This window comes from Vanessa atalanta, chromosome 27 (genome assembly GCF_905147765.1).
Source record: "Vanessa atalanta chromosome 27, ilVanAtal1.2, whole genome shotgun sequence".
Taxonomy (NCBI): Eukaryota; Metazoa; Arthropoda; class Insecta; order Lepidoptera; family Nymphalidae; genus Vanessa; species Vanessa atalanta.
Window position 1 is genome coordinate 4,584,934 of NC_061897.1, and position 13,596 is coordinate 4,598,529.

Sequence of the window (13,596 nt, forward strand, 5' to 3'; positions counted from 1 at the left end):
AGTAGCGTAATAAAATAAGCTCCAAAACCTTCTCGAAGGGAGAGGAGGTCTTAGCCCAACAAGTTGATACTTTACATTACTTTCACCCTGTATCACTTTTTCGATTCATCTGAGGTTACCACATAAGTTAAACTTGTACACTCACTTTTGCCATACATTCGACCGTAATAATACTTACCATGTTTCAATTTGAAGGGTAAGTATGAGCCAGTGTAACTACAGACGCAAGGAACATATCATCTAGGTACCCAATTTTTATGGCACATTGCCGATGTCTACTAACCACCAGGCATTTGCCAGTACTCATAGGATATAATTATATTTATCAAATCTAGAACTAATATATATGTCGAAGGAGCAGGATGCCGAACATTTGCAAGACTATGTGGGCGTGCAATTGAGATATTCACAAAATAAGACGTATTTAATATCGTCTAATCACTGTATTAATTGATTCAATAATCGTACACCACAATAATATCAAAAGATTACAATAATTCATCTCGATTAAGAGCAAATGGTTTGCAAGCAACCATCGCATTCGAATCGCCTGTCAAAACATAACGACTCGCGTTGCCATGACACTTACAACTCCATTCGGGGTGACCCGCTCTTAAAAGTAAATCAGCCATCAAACATTATTGCCAACTATTCATTAATTATCCAATTCAACAATCAAAGTAATCTCGCCCGTTATATATATATCGTGTAATATCTAAGTTTCATATTTAATTGGATTGATATCTGTAATTATCGGCGTTATAATTACGATGTTATATTAAACATTTATATATTAAACCGTATCCAAGACCAGTGCTGGTAACATATTACATGATAAAAAAGTTAATTGTATGTGCAGGGATCTGAAGCAACCTATTTAAAAAAAAAGCGAATATCAATTAAATACTATTTATTTTAATAAATCACTATATTACAAAATACATTAAATTAATCCCTAAATGCTAAAATTTTCTTCCAATCGTCTTAAATGATCGACGCTTGAATCCTGATTTGGACTGTGGTTTAAGATATTATTTTTGTACATATCTAAACTCCTTTGAGCGGTCGCCATATTGCTGTAGACCTCTCTCGGAACGGAGACGAGGCGATTTTGCGCGGGAACTTTGACATTTCCTGTCAAACTGACATTTCGTTCCATATTTAAAAACACGCGATCATTAGGATACTGAGGTGGCAATAGAAATGGCATATCCGGCTTCGGTATATTTCTGAACATCGTCCTGTCTATAATTGGATTCTGTTGTACGTTTGCTATTGTGTTGAGGGATTTCGCCCACTGTTGTTGTTGGGTAGGCTGTAGCCTGTTTGGATAGTTAAATATCCAGAGCCGATCACCAACAAACATAGGTCTAGGTGAAATAATACCTAGGCTGTTGTAGTATTGTTGAGCTAATATTTCCACATCGTTCGTGTATTTTCGCTTCCATTTTGTTCGACGGTTTTGAAACCAAATCTTAATCTGAAATATAAAGAAGGTTAAGGTATTATTTTGCTTTATTTAATATAAATAAAACTTCTTATTGCGTATTTAAATTGTTATTACCATATACTAATCTGTTTAAAAGTATTTGCTGAGAAGATGTTATTTACATTTTTATCCATTGCTTAACAAATCAATCAAAAGTTTTTATGACTACTTAGTAGTAGTAGGACTTTCTACAAGTCGCTTTGGGTATGTAAATACAGTAATAAATAGTTCCATTTTTCTACATACCTGTGTTTCTGTCAGTCTCAACTGTCGAGCTAAGCGCCCTCTTGCGGCAACAGATAAGTATCTATTCTTCTCAAACTCAGCTTCCAGACTCTTGATCTGCTGTGCGCTGAATGCTGTCCGAGCTCTTTTACCGCGAGAACAAGAAGCTGTAACAAGTACAAATATTGTAAAGACTCAAAATTGTTTCTACCAGCTATAAACAATAATACAATAGTTCAAAAAATTGTAAATGTAGGTTGTGTAACCAATGTTACATAAATTGAAACCATATTCGCAATGAACAGTAACTTTTTTAAATATGATAAAATATTTTTACTCCAACGGTACAATTTAGTACAACGGTAACACTTTAAATCGTTCCAAAATTAAACTTAAAAAATTACTTTAAAATAAGTATTAATTAAATGTGATTATAGTTTGTTTTGTTTGACAATTAACTCAAAATTCAATAATCGCAATTTATTTTAAAGATTAAATAAAACGATACATGAACGCAATAGTTTTATTTTTTATTATTGATTTAATCAAATCAAGACGTACTAACAATACTTCCGTATAAACGTGATAAAAACAAACTCAGATATTTATAAAAAAATATACAGTTACATATAAAAACTATTTTATTCTAAAGCGACGACATAATAAAACATAAAATGTTATCCATAACAAAAAATTATTACGAAAAACATTTTTTTAATTCGTGCAATAACCTGAAAAAAGAAGTCGAGAAATTTGCGCGCTAATTTATTTACGATCTGTCAACGATAAAGTATCTGATTCTGCGTTCGAAGTTTGAATGCGGCGCGCTTCAAATTAGCCGTTTGAATTGGTTCCATGACGTTCCATTGCTAACAAATAAAATGATCCGAGCTCACACTAACAGCGGTCTGATGTCTCATTTTCTAAATTTGTTACGAAAAGATAAATCTCTGCGCCTCCCGACTCTTGTTAGCTAAATCTCTCTCCCCTGTAATTATTCACCGGCGTGTAAAAAAATAAAGATGAAAAGAAACTGTCTCACGACTAAAATTTAGTAAGTGGTCGGAGCTCATTAAAAAGCTGTAAAATTCTATTACAGATGCATGCCGGTTTTTGATGGAACTATGTCAAACGGTCATTGACAATATTATCGCTTCGATTTTAAAAATCGAGAGCGTTCGAAATTGTATCTTGTGACTAACGTTTTTGAATTAAGATTTCTAATTTTATTTTTTATCTGTCATCATAATGAGTTATGTAAAAGTGGCGCGAAACAAAGACATTAGCTGTTGACAGGTGACGATGTTTTGACATTAATTGCTTTACAAATGCTTTAGACCGTCCACTGAATGAACTAAAGATTATTTATTTTATTTTGTATCTTTTTCATAATCTGATTTTTATTGAGATTAAAAATAAATAAATTCATGAGTTCTTTTTTATACCGAACAGAATAATAACAAAATTACAAAGGATCTTTGAGGATAGAGACAAGAGCTAGATATATATATATTGTAAGAACTTAGTCTTAATTCAAAAAATAAAAACAATATTTATTAGGTTTTCTTATATAACTTGATAAGGATTTTAAATATTTTTTAACTCAATACGCAGCTAAAAATATATATACCTGAATCTATTTTCCGTCCATTACGACTCTCTGACAATGTTAATGTTACCAGATTAAAAATATAATGTTTAATAGACAATATGACAGATACTCGTCTGTAATATACAGATAATAATAATTCTTATTAAATTTAATATAAAGTATTACATTCTAATTGAGTCTACAAGATATATATAGTCTGCAAAGCTGAAAAAATAGTGACCAAAGGTTGGCCACTAAGTACACTGAACGATATTTATTTCGGGTAAAAAAAAAACATCAAATCTTAATTAATCAGCCACAACGATAATTTTACCAAACAGCATTTTTTTATTTGTTCCGTATTTATTTTGTATAATAAGTGGTATTGCTTACATATTATTACAGGTTGCTTACGCAAGTAACGTTCATATTTCACGAACTTATCATTTTTGTGTTTATTTAAAGACAAATTTAGAAAATGGCCACTTTGTAAGCATCCAAACATTAAAATAAAACTAGTTAAAAAAAGAGTTAAAAAAAGAATGAAAATATTTTTTTAAATGAATTGGATTTTTTTATGAAAATATTAGCTGCGTCGTGAATTCGTGCGCTCGCGAATTTAACAAAAAAGTTTTTTTTCAGTTCGTAGATTTTACTATAACTTATTAATTAAGTGTTACGCAGCTTTTGTTATATTAAGTCGTTGGTGGAAAGCACCCGACGTGACGGCGGAGTGATAGCATGCCTACAATCCTTATTACATCAGCTATCTGCCAGTGAAAGTCCCATCAAAATCGCATCAACCGTTCCAGAGATTAGCCGCAACAGACAGATAGACAGACACACAAAAATGGTATAAGATGTTATTTTGGTATATGTACCGTATATAAATACATATGCATTCAGTAAAAAGCGGTTATTTTAATATTAAAAACAGACACTCCAATTTTATTATATGTATAGATATAGATTTTATTACCGTATTAGTGCACACACAGGTGCAATTGATCAATAATAAGAATAAGAATAACTTTATTTAGGACAAAACAGTACAGAGCAGACAATAAAAAAATAAAAAATAGAGTAACATTACAACATTATAAAACTATATACAACTAAAGTAACAAAAACAATTGAACAGGAAAAAAAAACAAAAAAAAAAAACAAAATTGAAATAATAAAAATAAACAAAAAAAAAAAAATTACTGCAACAGTGCTGTGTCCCAAATAATAATACACACTGTATTTTTATAATTTCTTTCTTTCTTCTCTCTTTCTCTCTTCTTTTATTAATAATATTTATTTATATCTATTTATTTATATATTATGTATTGCTAAACTGTATTATAAAAGCAATTTAGTGAGCAGAGATTTTTTTATATTTTTTGAGTGACATGAGAGAGAACTTAGGTATAATATCGGAAAGCAACTCAAAAATCACTTGGAGAACAATCATAATGGCCTAAATGTGACTACTTGAAAAGATTATTATTAGATTTATCATCGTCTTTTATATTTAGTTTTTCATTCAGATATATATTTTATTCTCTTAAATGTTTTGTGATTGAGATATCACTAGGTGGTGGGCTTTGAGCAAACCCATCCGGGTAGGTACCACCCACTCATTAGATATTGTACAGCAAAAATGCAATTCAGAAGTAGTTACTCTTTTTCTACATTTAAAAATACAAAGTCATGTTAGTTAAATAAAATATATGTATGAAATATATCCTGACTCGAAGTCAACAAGCATTAGTATTAAATAAAGAGACCAATCCATTCTATATCGGAAAATATTTAAACCCAAAAAAAAATTTCATAAAAAAACATTTTATTTCCACATTCACCTCACAAGCTATTGAGTTACGGAAACGTCCGTAAAATGTTTAAACAAAATGTTGCCACAACCGACCGGCATTATTTTTTAACTCTGGCAAACATTAAAAACGTTTAATTTGACACTGACTCACATTAAATCATTAAAAGTGAAATACAACTCCTTACACTTTCTGTAATTCCTTAACGATCCTCGTACAAGCAATAAATCGTCTGTCTGACAAATATATACATATAATAAAATTGTAAGAGAGCCATGTCTGTACGTAAAATATTTTAGGGAATTTATTTGATGTTATATGATATTACACGAAGAGTGATTACCTGAAGAGTGTACATATGTACCCATTTAGTGCAAAAACATTTATTAAAACTATAACACTGAAAGCTGAGGGTTGATTCGTTTTTCGTCCAGTTGGATCGAACTTGCCACCATTCTACGTGGTCATAATATTTACAGTGGTTATTTTTATTTTTTATTTGTATGGACATACTTAACGGCCCTAATGTACTCGTCGGTCGTACGAGCCGACTAGATTTTGTGTGTGCTCCTCAACAACCAATAGAGTATAGTAAGACGACATATCTCCAGTACAGGCAATTCTAAGTTGGGGCAGTCAGTCGTGGGGTGCGAGTCAGTCACGACCTCGTGTTGCGCTCATCGAATGCGGCTACCTCAAAATTTAACACTTACATATCTATTTTTGAATATAGAATAAACATTCTTAAATTTAAAAGAAAACAAACAATAATTATAAATAAACCAACCGTTTAAAAAACTTTAACCTACTACTTTGTTAAAGACAAACCCGCGAGCAAAAACTAAAACATCCGTAGCTGTGTTCAAACGAAATTAAATCTTATCCCTACGGAATAAGGCGCTTAAAAAGTTAAATGACACTTATTTTCGCGCGCTCATTAGCGCGGGAAACGCTTCAAGATGGCGTCCGGGCGACATGTTGATATATTGCCACTAATTATTCAGAGTCGAAGGTGTTTATTGAAAATAGTTGTTAGGTGACGATATGGCTCGTCCGCTTCGATTGAGCATACTTCCTCAGTTAACTATTATATTAATTGTTTTACTATCCTTTTCTGGATAATTATAATTTCGTTCTATAATAAACAAATTTTAGTTTTTTTTTTCCACTTAGACCGAAATTGACACACTGCTCATATAGCTGCCCATAGGTACTGTAAGAAATATTTATTTTATAAATCCTTATCAACCTGGGAATTAAAATGTTACGTTCCTTGTGCATGTAGTCAAAATGACCCACACATCCACTAAACCGGAATACAACAATAATAAGTACTATAGCTGTTTTGCATTAAAATATATTATGATGAGTAAGTGTGACTATCTACTCAGTATTTTTTTTTTATAGTCGTGTAAATTAATTTCTTAATTGCCTTAAAACATATTTATCAAAGACATACATGTTTAAATGAATGAATTTCTTATATAACTAATACATTACTTATAACTCAGTGGATTTTTGATAAATAAATAAAATAGTAAAATGTAATTCATAATAAAAATAATTATTTACATGAATCAATTCCAAATCGACAAAAAATAACACTTAATTGGCGCCAAAAATAGATATGGCGGCTCAGAAGCATGGCGTAAATGTCAATGGGCCGAGAAGGCGCGAAGTTGAGACTTTTTTAACAATCTGGATGAATTATCGCTAGTCATTTTACATTTACTCGCGTTTCAATGATTAATTTGTAAAACTATCTTCAAAAGCAAACAGAATCATTAGTTTTAATAAAAAACACGAAATTTTTATCCCGAGCTAGCGCTCGTTTTTTTTTTACATTGTAATACCATCTTGCAGTTCCTGTGGTTTTTTATTAAAATATATTTTTTAATATCTACTTTTTTTATGCATATATTCTTTTTCATTCATATTTTTTTAGCCGAAAGCGTTAATTTTTTAATCTGTATAATAAGACTATCACGGTACTCGAAATGGGCAGAGCTGTCAAAATAAACGTCAACAAATATAGCAAGTTATTATAAAGAGAAATGTATCTGTTTTGTCAGCGATTTTGCCGATATAACACCGATACGTACTTTCGCAAATATACAATAAAAAAGTTACTGTGATAGACTATCTGTAATACAATTTGTACACAGTGACATCAAAATAGGTTTTGATGGAGACATTTATAAGTCAGATAGGAAAATATAGAAATAATTTATTATAATTCTTTTTTCAAACTTCGACAATACTGTAGGCGGATACAAAAACAAATATTTTGTAGGATCTATATTATTTTCCTTAACATGTTTTTAAATAATACAACAAATACATAATCTTATTTTTCTCTTAATTTTTTTGTAATTTTTTGTGTGTTTTTATATACTTATAACATTTTCCGTTCTCTATCTGTTCTTTTTTTAATACTGGCAATTTATCGCTTTACCTATAATCTGTGAAACTAGTTATTTATTTTTTGACATTTATAACGTAACTGATGCGAATTGCGTTAAAGTTAACCTTAAATACATGATAAAAAATTTAAACTGTCTAATATTATTTAATTCATGTAAGAAACATGAATTTTTCAATCGTCAAATTATCCTCGAAAACGAATCTAAGACAGATATTTAACACCATAAACGAGTTTGTTATATTTAATTTAATTTTAAATAGAATTTATGCACAAAATACGGTGCGATTTATCGTTTATTCTTTAATACAGAATTTATTTTCACGATTATTTATAGTTTTAAAGTTAACATAGCGGAAAATTTAAATATATATATTTTTAATTTAATAATAAACAACACAATAGCACAATGCAAACCGCCAACAAAAAAAAAAAAAATCATACAAAATTTATTTTATTCAACTTCAAAATCGATAATCGATACTACATATAAATTTATTAACCGAATCGAATCGATAATCAAAACGTTACACTGCCGCAATCACTAGTTACATCTGTCAAAGAGTGAATATCTAGTTGGACAGAGTATAAATATCATTTTAAACTATTTTAATTACTTTCCAATTCCCATACCTTCCTTCCTAACTTCGCAAGCAATGTATGTATAGACTATACATTACATACAATCATATATCTTAATTGTTTCATATTCCTTTTTTAACGTTTCCTTCGTTCAAATACCTATTTAAGCAAAGTACTAATTTCACTTGATTTATCATTTTTTTATATAATTTTTTTATTACATGTGTAAGAGGTGAAGCTAATGGGCCACCTAATAAAGTGGACATTCCATACATCGCTATTGCGTCAACCTTGGGAGCTAAGATGTTATGTCCCTTGTGCCTGTAGTAGTGTTGCATGTCGATAGTCCACAATAGATTGACTATCGATAGACTATCGATAGTTAAGGTGCATGAGCAATACTATTAATAGTATTACTTTTAACCTAAACTATCGATAGTCCAAAACTATCGATACTATCAATAGTATCGCTGCTACCAATAGTACTTACAGAGAGCTAGCGATACTATCGATAGTATCGATAGTATTGATCGAAACGATACTGTCGATAGTACTATCGATATACTGAATAGTTTTCGAGGTCAAATATCGATAGTCAAACTATCGATAGTTTGCGACGCTGGCCTGGAGTTTACACTGTTACACTGGCTTACACAACCTCCGGAACACAACAATACTAAGTACTGCTGCTTTGAGTATGATGAATGGATGGTCAAGTAAATCAGAGTGAATAGCATAAAGTACGTACTCGTAACCAATCAAATCTTTAGATTATTTTTAATATTCGCTTATTAGTTACTTCCTTTGATTATCTTAAAATAAATAATAAATAAATATTGGACAACATCACATACATTACTCTGATCCCAATGTACCTAAGTAGCTAAAGCACTTGTGTTATGGAAATCAGAAGTAACGACGGCACCACAAACACCCAGACCCAAGACAACGTAGAAAACTAATGAACTATTTCTACATCGACTCGGCCGGGAATCGAACCCGGTACCTCGGAGTGGCGTACCCATGAAAACCGGTGTACACACTACTCGACCACGGAGGTCGTCGTTATCTATACGTTTATAGTCTTTTTCCAACCACAAGAGGACAAAAGCCAAATAAAAAACATTAGACGTCGATTTGACGCGATATCATTGGTCGAGAGCTTCAATAATAATCTATGATATTCACTATGGATTTGCGATAAAATGGCGTTTTGAACGTCGACGAAACTGTTATCGGAACTTTGGAAGTTAAATTAAATAGGATATAATTATGTAGTTGAGTGGAATAGTGTTGTATTATAAATAGAGATATATTAGTCAAGAACTGTCTGTAGTGCACAATATAGCTATTAGCAAATCTAAGGTTTGTTTATCTTTATTCCTTCTTCGATTCGAATATACTATAGATAGACTGTCAAAGCTGAGAACGCGTCAAAATAAATAGTGGTCAACTTTTGGCCTCTAAGTACACGCACACTAGTAAAGTAGTATGCCGTTTGCCGAGTGACAAAAAGCTGTCATACACACCAAGATATTTAAGTTGGATCGTTTCTTAGTTCTCTTATGGTGTTATTTTATAGTATATTTAAAATTTTCACTATGTGTGTGATTTTTACTAAGTTTTGTTTACTAATTTTAACAAATAATATACATGTAAACTAGTTTAGTGACTTAACATTATATATAAACCAAATTTTAGTCTATGGTAGATTTCAAACGGTTTTTTTGGTTTTATTACATGTCATTATTAAAATACATTAATAAGTTTTATATAATTATGTCCATATCTATTTGTGTTGATGTACTCAGAACAATGACACTTATAAATTGGCAATTCGTTGAAGTCGGTAAAATAAGGGACGCTCTTTTATTAAAAGGAAAATTTTAAAAAGCCCTTCTTGAATGCCCCATTTCATTTTAAAAAGGTAAAGCAAGTAATTACCTCATTGTTAGGTTAAAGCCTCCTCTCCCTGTGAAGGAAAGGTTTGAAGCTTTTTTCAAGACACTGTTTCAATGCTGGTTGGTAGGTACACAAGTAGCAGAATTTCATTGAAATTATACACATGAGCCGAGATGGCCCAGTGGTTAGAACGCGTGAATCTTAACCGATGATTTTGGGCTCTAGACCATGCTAGCACCACTGAATTTTCATGTGCTTAATTTGTGTTTATAATTCATCAGATGGAAGAATGCATGCATCTATTACATATGTACATACACATACATTAACAGTCTGTAATATAGTGGACCTCTGACCAAATCAGAAAGTCGCCCGCGCCGCGTGCGATAACTGCCGGTCCGTTACCGTAAACGGGACGGTTGAAAGTCGCGTACCCGCGCGAATACAACTATGACATCCGCTCTTGCGCCGTTTATCTGTTTTAATTGATAGTTGTTCTTTATGTAATTGTTTATTCATTGTAAATTCATTGTTCACGTACAGTAAAGTGCATTTTCTTAAGACCGGTCATATTATTTATACGATCGCTATACACATGAGAATTCGATGGTGCTTGCCTGGGTTTATCTCAGAATCGTTGGTCACAATGCATGCGTTCTAACCACTGAGATTTAAGATTAAAAAAAACTAAGACGTTTTTGTATAAGTAAGTTAACACACGAACTTCGCTCTATCTATGCATTTTCTGTGTAAAATTGAGTTTTTTCAGTAAAGACAAATATAGTTTTACATAAACATAAAAGGTGAAACCTTATCTAAATACAAAATTTGAGTAAAATTGCACAAATTTAGTTTATAAATACGAGAACATTTATTGAAATGAGATGAACTAGACGCGTAAAAAAAGAATTAACACAAACTTGACGGACTTATTGGTAGCTACTGAAGTGTCACACGATTCACTATCATCAGATCATCTCGATATTATCAGACAGATTACACGACAAAAGATAGTTCTTAGATTTATTATCTGTTCCAAGTGAAGCTCGTATAAAACATGTGACGTCATCCTGAACGATTTTAGATATTATAGTGCACAATTGTGTGTGCAAAAACAAGTGCAAAATCTATTCCCTCACTCCCATAATCCGATGGAACGCAAATCCGACTCGACCGGAAATAGTTCAGACGTAGGACCATCAGCTCTACTTAGTTTCCGACGCACAATACACTCTCAACGAGGCAGCCATTAAATAACGCTCAATTTAAATAATCGAATTTCGTGATACTCAAGTAACTTCACTCGGTCAATACGCAACTAACCTTAGGAACTAAGATGTTCTGACCCTTGTGCCTGCTTCACACAAAGCCTTTCAGCCAAATATATTGATACAAGTATTATACATATATGTATAATGAAATTATTATATTTATTTTAGTGAAACGATGGGATATTTTGTGAACCTTCTGAATTGTCTGGGAGAGATCGCAAATCAAGCGACAAAAAAGCCTTTGTAAATTAAAGTGATATTTATCTATGTATGTTATTTTTAATTTTAAAGTGTCCAATGTTTAGTAAAGCATAATTTTTAAATTCAATTAATCTCTAACTCCACGCTTTTTTAACAACTATGTATTTAATATGGCATTGTTGAGTATAATATATAATACAATAATAACAACATAATAAATAAAACCTTTTTTGTTTGTATGTAGGAAGGTGATCTCCGGAACGAATGATTCTATACTAAAATAATAAATCAACGATAACTTCAGTATTACTTGAGTCAAGTGACATATAACTTTTAATGATATATTAGTGAGTCGTAAAAATGCCTCTTATAAAAGTACATCTCTAGAAGATATCACTGATTCCACATTATGTACAACCAAAACGTTCGCTGCGAAATGACCGGTCTGATAACTGACAGAGTCTAGTAAGTTTTAATTATCAATTTTTGCTAGTTATAGAGATACAATAGTATACGTTTTAAGGCTGTGATAGTATCTTAAGGAACCTGCACCTAAGGGATACAATGGATTATTAAATTTTATAGGAGAAGTGATCTTTCATCACCTGTGAGGCATCAACAGGCTGTTATTTGTTTTAATTTAAATTCATATTCATTGTAAAATATACTTAATTTTTAATCGATTTTGATTTAATTCAGACATTTTAAATTAATCTATTAAATTTTTAAAATCAAAGCCGTCAGTGAAAATAATACCTGATTGATACTCAGACGATTTACTTTCAGCGAACTCCTGCGGATCAGCTGTTGAACTCTCAACATCCAATTGTTCTGAATCACTGCTGTCTTTATCATCATCCGACTCAACATTAACACGTTCTTTATTGAAAACACTGAAATAATCAGGATCTGAAGTCGATGCGTTTTCATTTACAACCTTATCGTTGTCAACAAATTTATCAGCTAATAAATTGTCTATTGAAAAGGCTAATTTATTTTCAGTTTTGTTATTTTTCAAATCTTCGTTCGTCTCGTTGGTTTCCATTGCTTCTGATTTCACAGAATTCATATTAACAATAATTTACACTACTAACTTATTATTATTGTAAATGTGCACCTTTCGTAAGTCCACGTACCACCACACCCTTTGCACTTGGAGAACTAAGATCTTTAAGTAATTTGACAACTTTTTCGTCACGATTTAGTGCCGTCACACACGAGATAATAATTTAAACTGAACCCAAACCTAACGACGCATTTTTGTCAAATTGTAATACAGGAGCGACTGCGCACGAAATGTTAACTGGCTCTTCTGAAAGATGCCACTGAAATACCATTTTAGATGAACCTTATGTTCCATTAGAATAAGGCAAAAAATCAATTAACGCCGAACCATCTGGCAATGATTCTAATCGAAATGAAGATGAAAAAGCTCGACTAATGGGCGTCTATGTGGATGACAATTTTGTATGCCACATTTAATTTCATTGCAATTAAATTTTAACTCTAAACCATTGTATTAAAGTTGATTTTAGATTATCCGTACTTAAACGATGCAAATAGCTCTTAAAGCAGCAGTTTCGAGATATAATTAGCTATAAACCAATAGGAAGTCGGTGGGCGTGTCTGGCATGCTCATGCGTCTGTCTTTTGGTACATCAAATTGGGATTTATTTAAGGAGTCTCTTGAAATATGTCCGTGTCCATTAATTGTGATAATTATATTGTTGGTACGTTTAATTGGACACGTCACGTGGTTAAGATTCTAGTTTGTGACTTAATGAGTATATTGAATGTGTTTATGGACGTTAGCGTCGTTAGCGGTAATTGGATCTGATTTTGATTTGTGTAACGTTTTGATTGAGTCGTGTTTTGTTTTTTTTGGATTAATACGACCGTCGAATGGATGGGTGTCTTTTGTTTCTAGATGTCATTGTTACCGTTTGGGTGAGAAGTCTGTTAATTTATCGTGATTATGATATCTAGCTGCCACGATAACATGCCGAAACACAACAATGCTAAATATTGCTGGTGGTAGAATGTCTGATGAGAGGGTGGTATCTACCCAGACGGGATTGCACAGAGACCTTACTTAG

General features: G+C 31.8%; 1 protein-coding gene across 1 annotated transcript; it reads right to left on the reverse strand.

Moving 5' to 3' along the window:
• Positions 1-955: 955 nt before the first annotated feature.
• On the reverse strand, positions 956-12,569 carry LOC125074135 (homeobox protein slou). Its single transcript, XM_047685361.1, has 3 exons — positions 12,257-12,569; positions 1,736-1,881; positions 956-1,480 (listed from the first exon to the last, which is right to left on the reverse strand). Exons 1-3 carry the CDS (start codon positions 12,567-12,569, stop codon positions 956-958), a joined length of 984 nt encoding a protein of 327 aa, XP_047541317.1.
• Between the last annotated feature and the right edge of the window lie 1,027 nt (positions 12,570-13,596).

Bases quoted from the DNA above. Each gene is read 5' to 3' on its own strand.
- LOC125074135 (XM_047685361.1), bottom strand. From the start codon at position 12,569: ATGAATTCTGTGAAATCAGAAGCAATGGAAACCAACGAGACGAACGAA. The intron at 1,882-12,256 runs GTATTATTTTCA...TACTTGTTACAG, and splicing joins ATCGTCTGAGTATCAATCAG to CTTCTTGTTCTCGCGGTAAA. The intron at 1,481-1,735 runs GTATGTAGAAAA...TTTATATTTCAG, and splicing joins TGAGACTGACAGAAACACAG to ATTAAGATTTGGTTTCAAAA.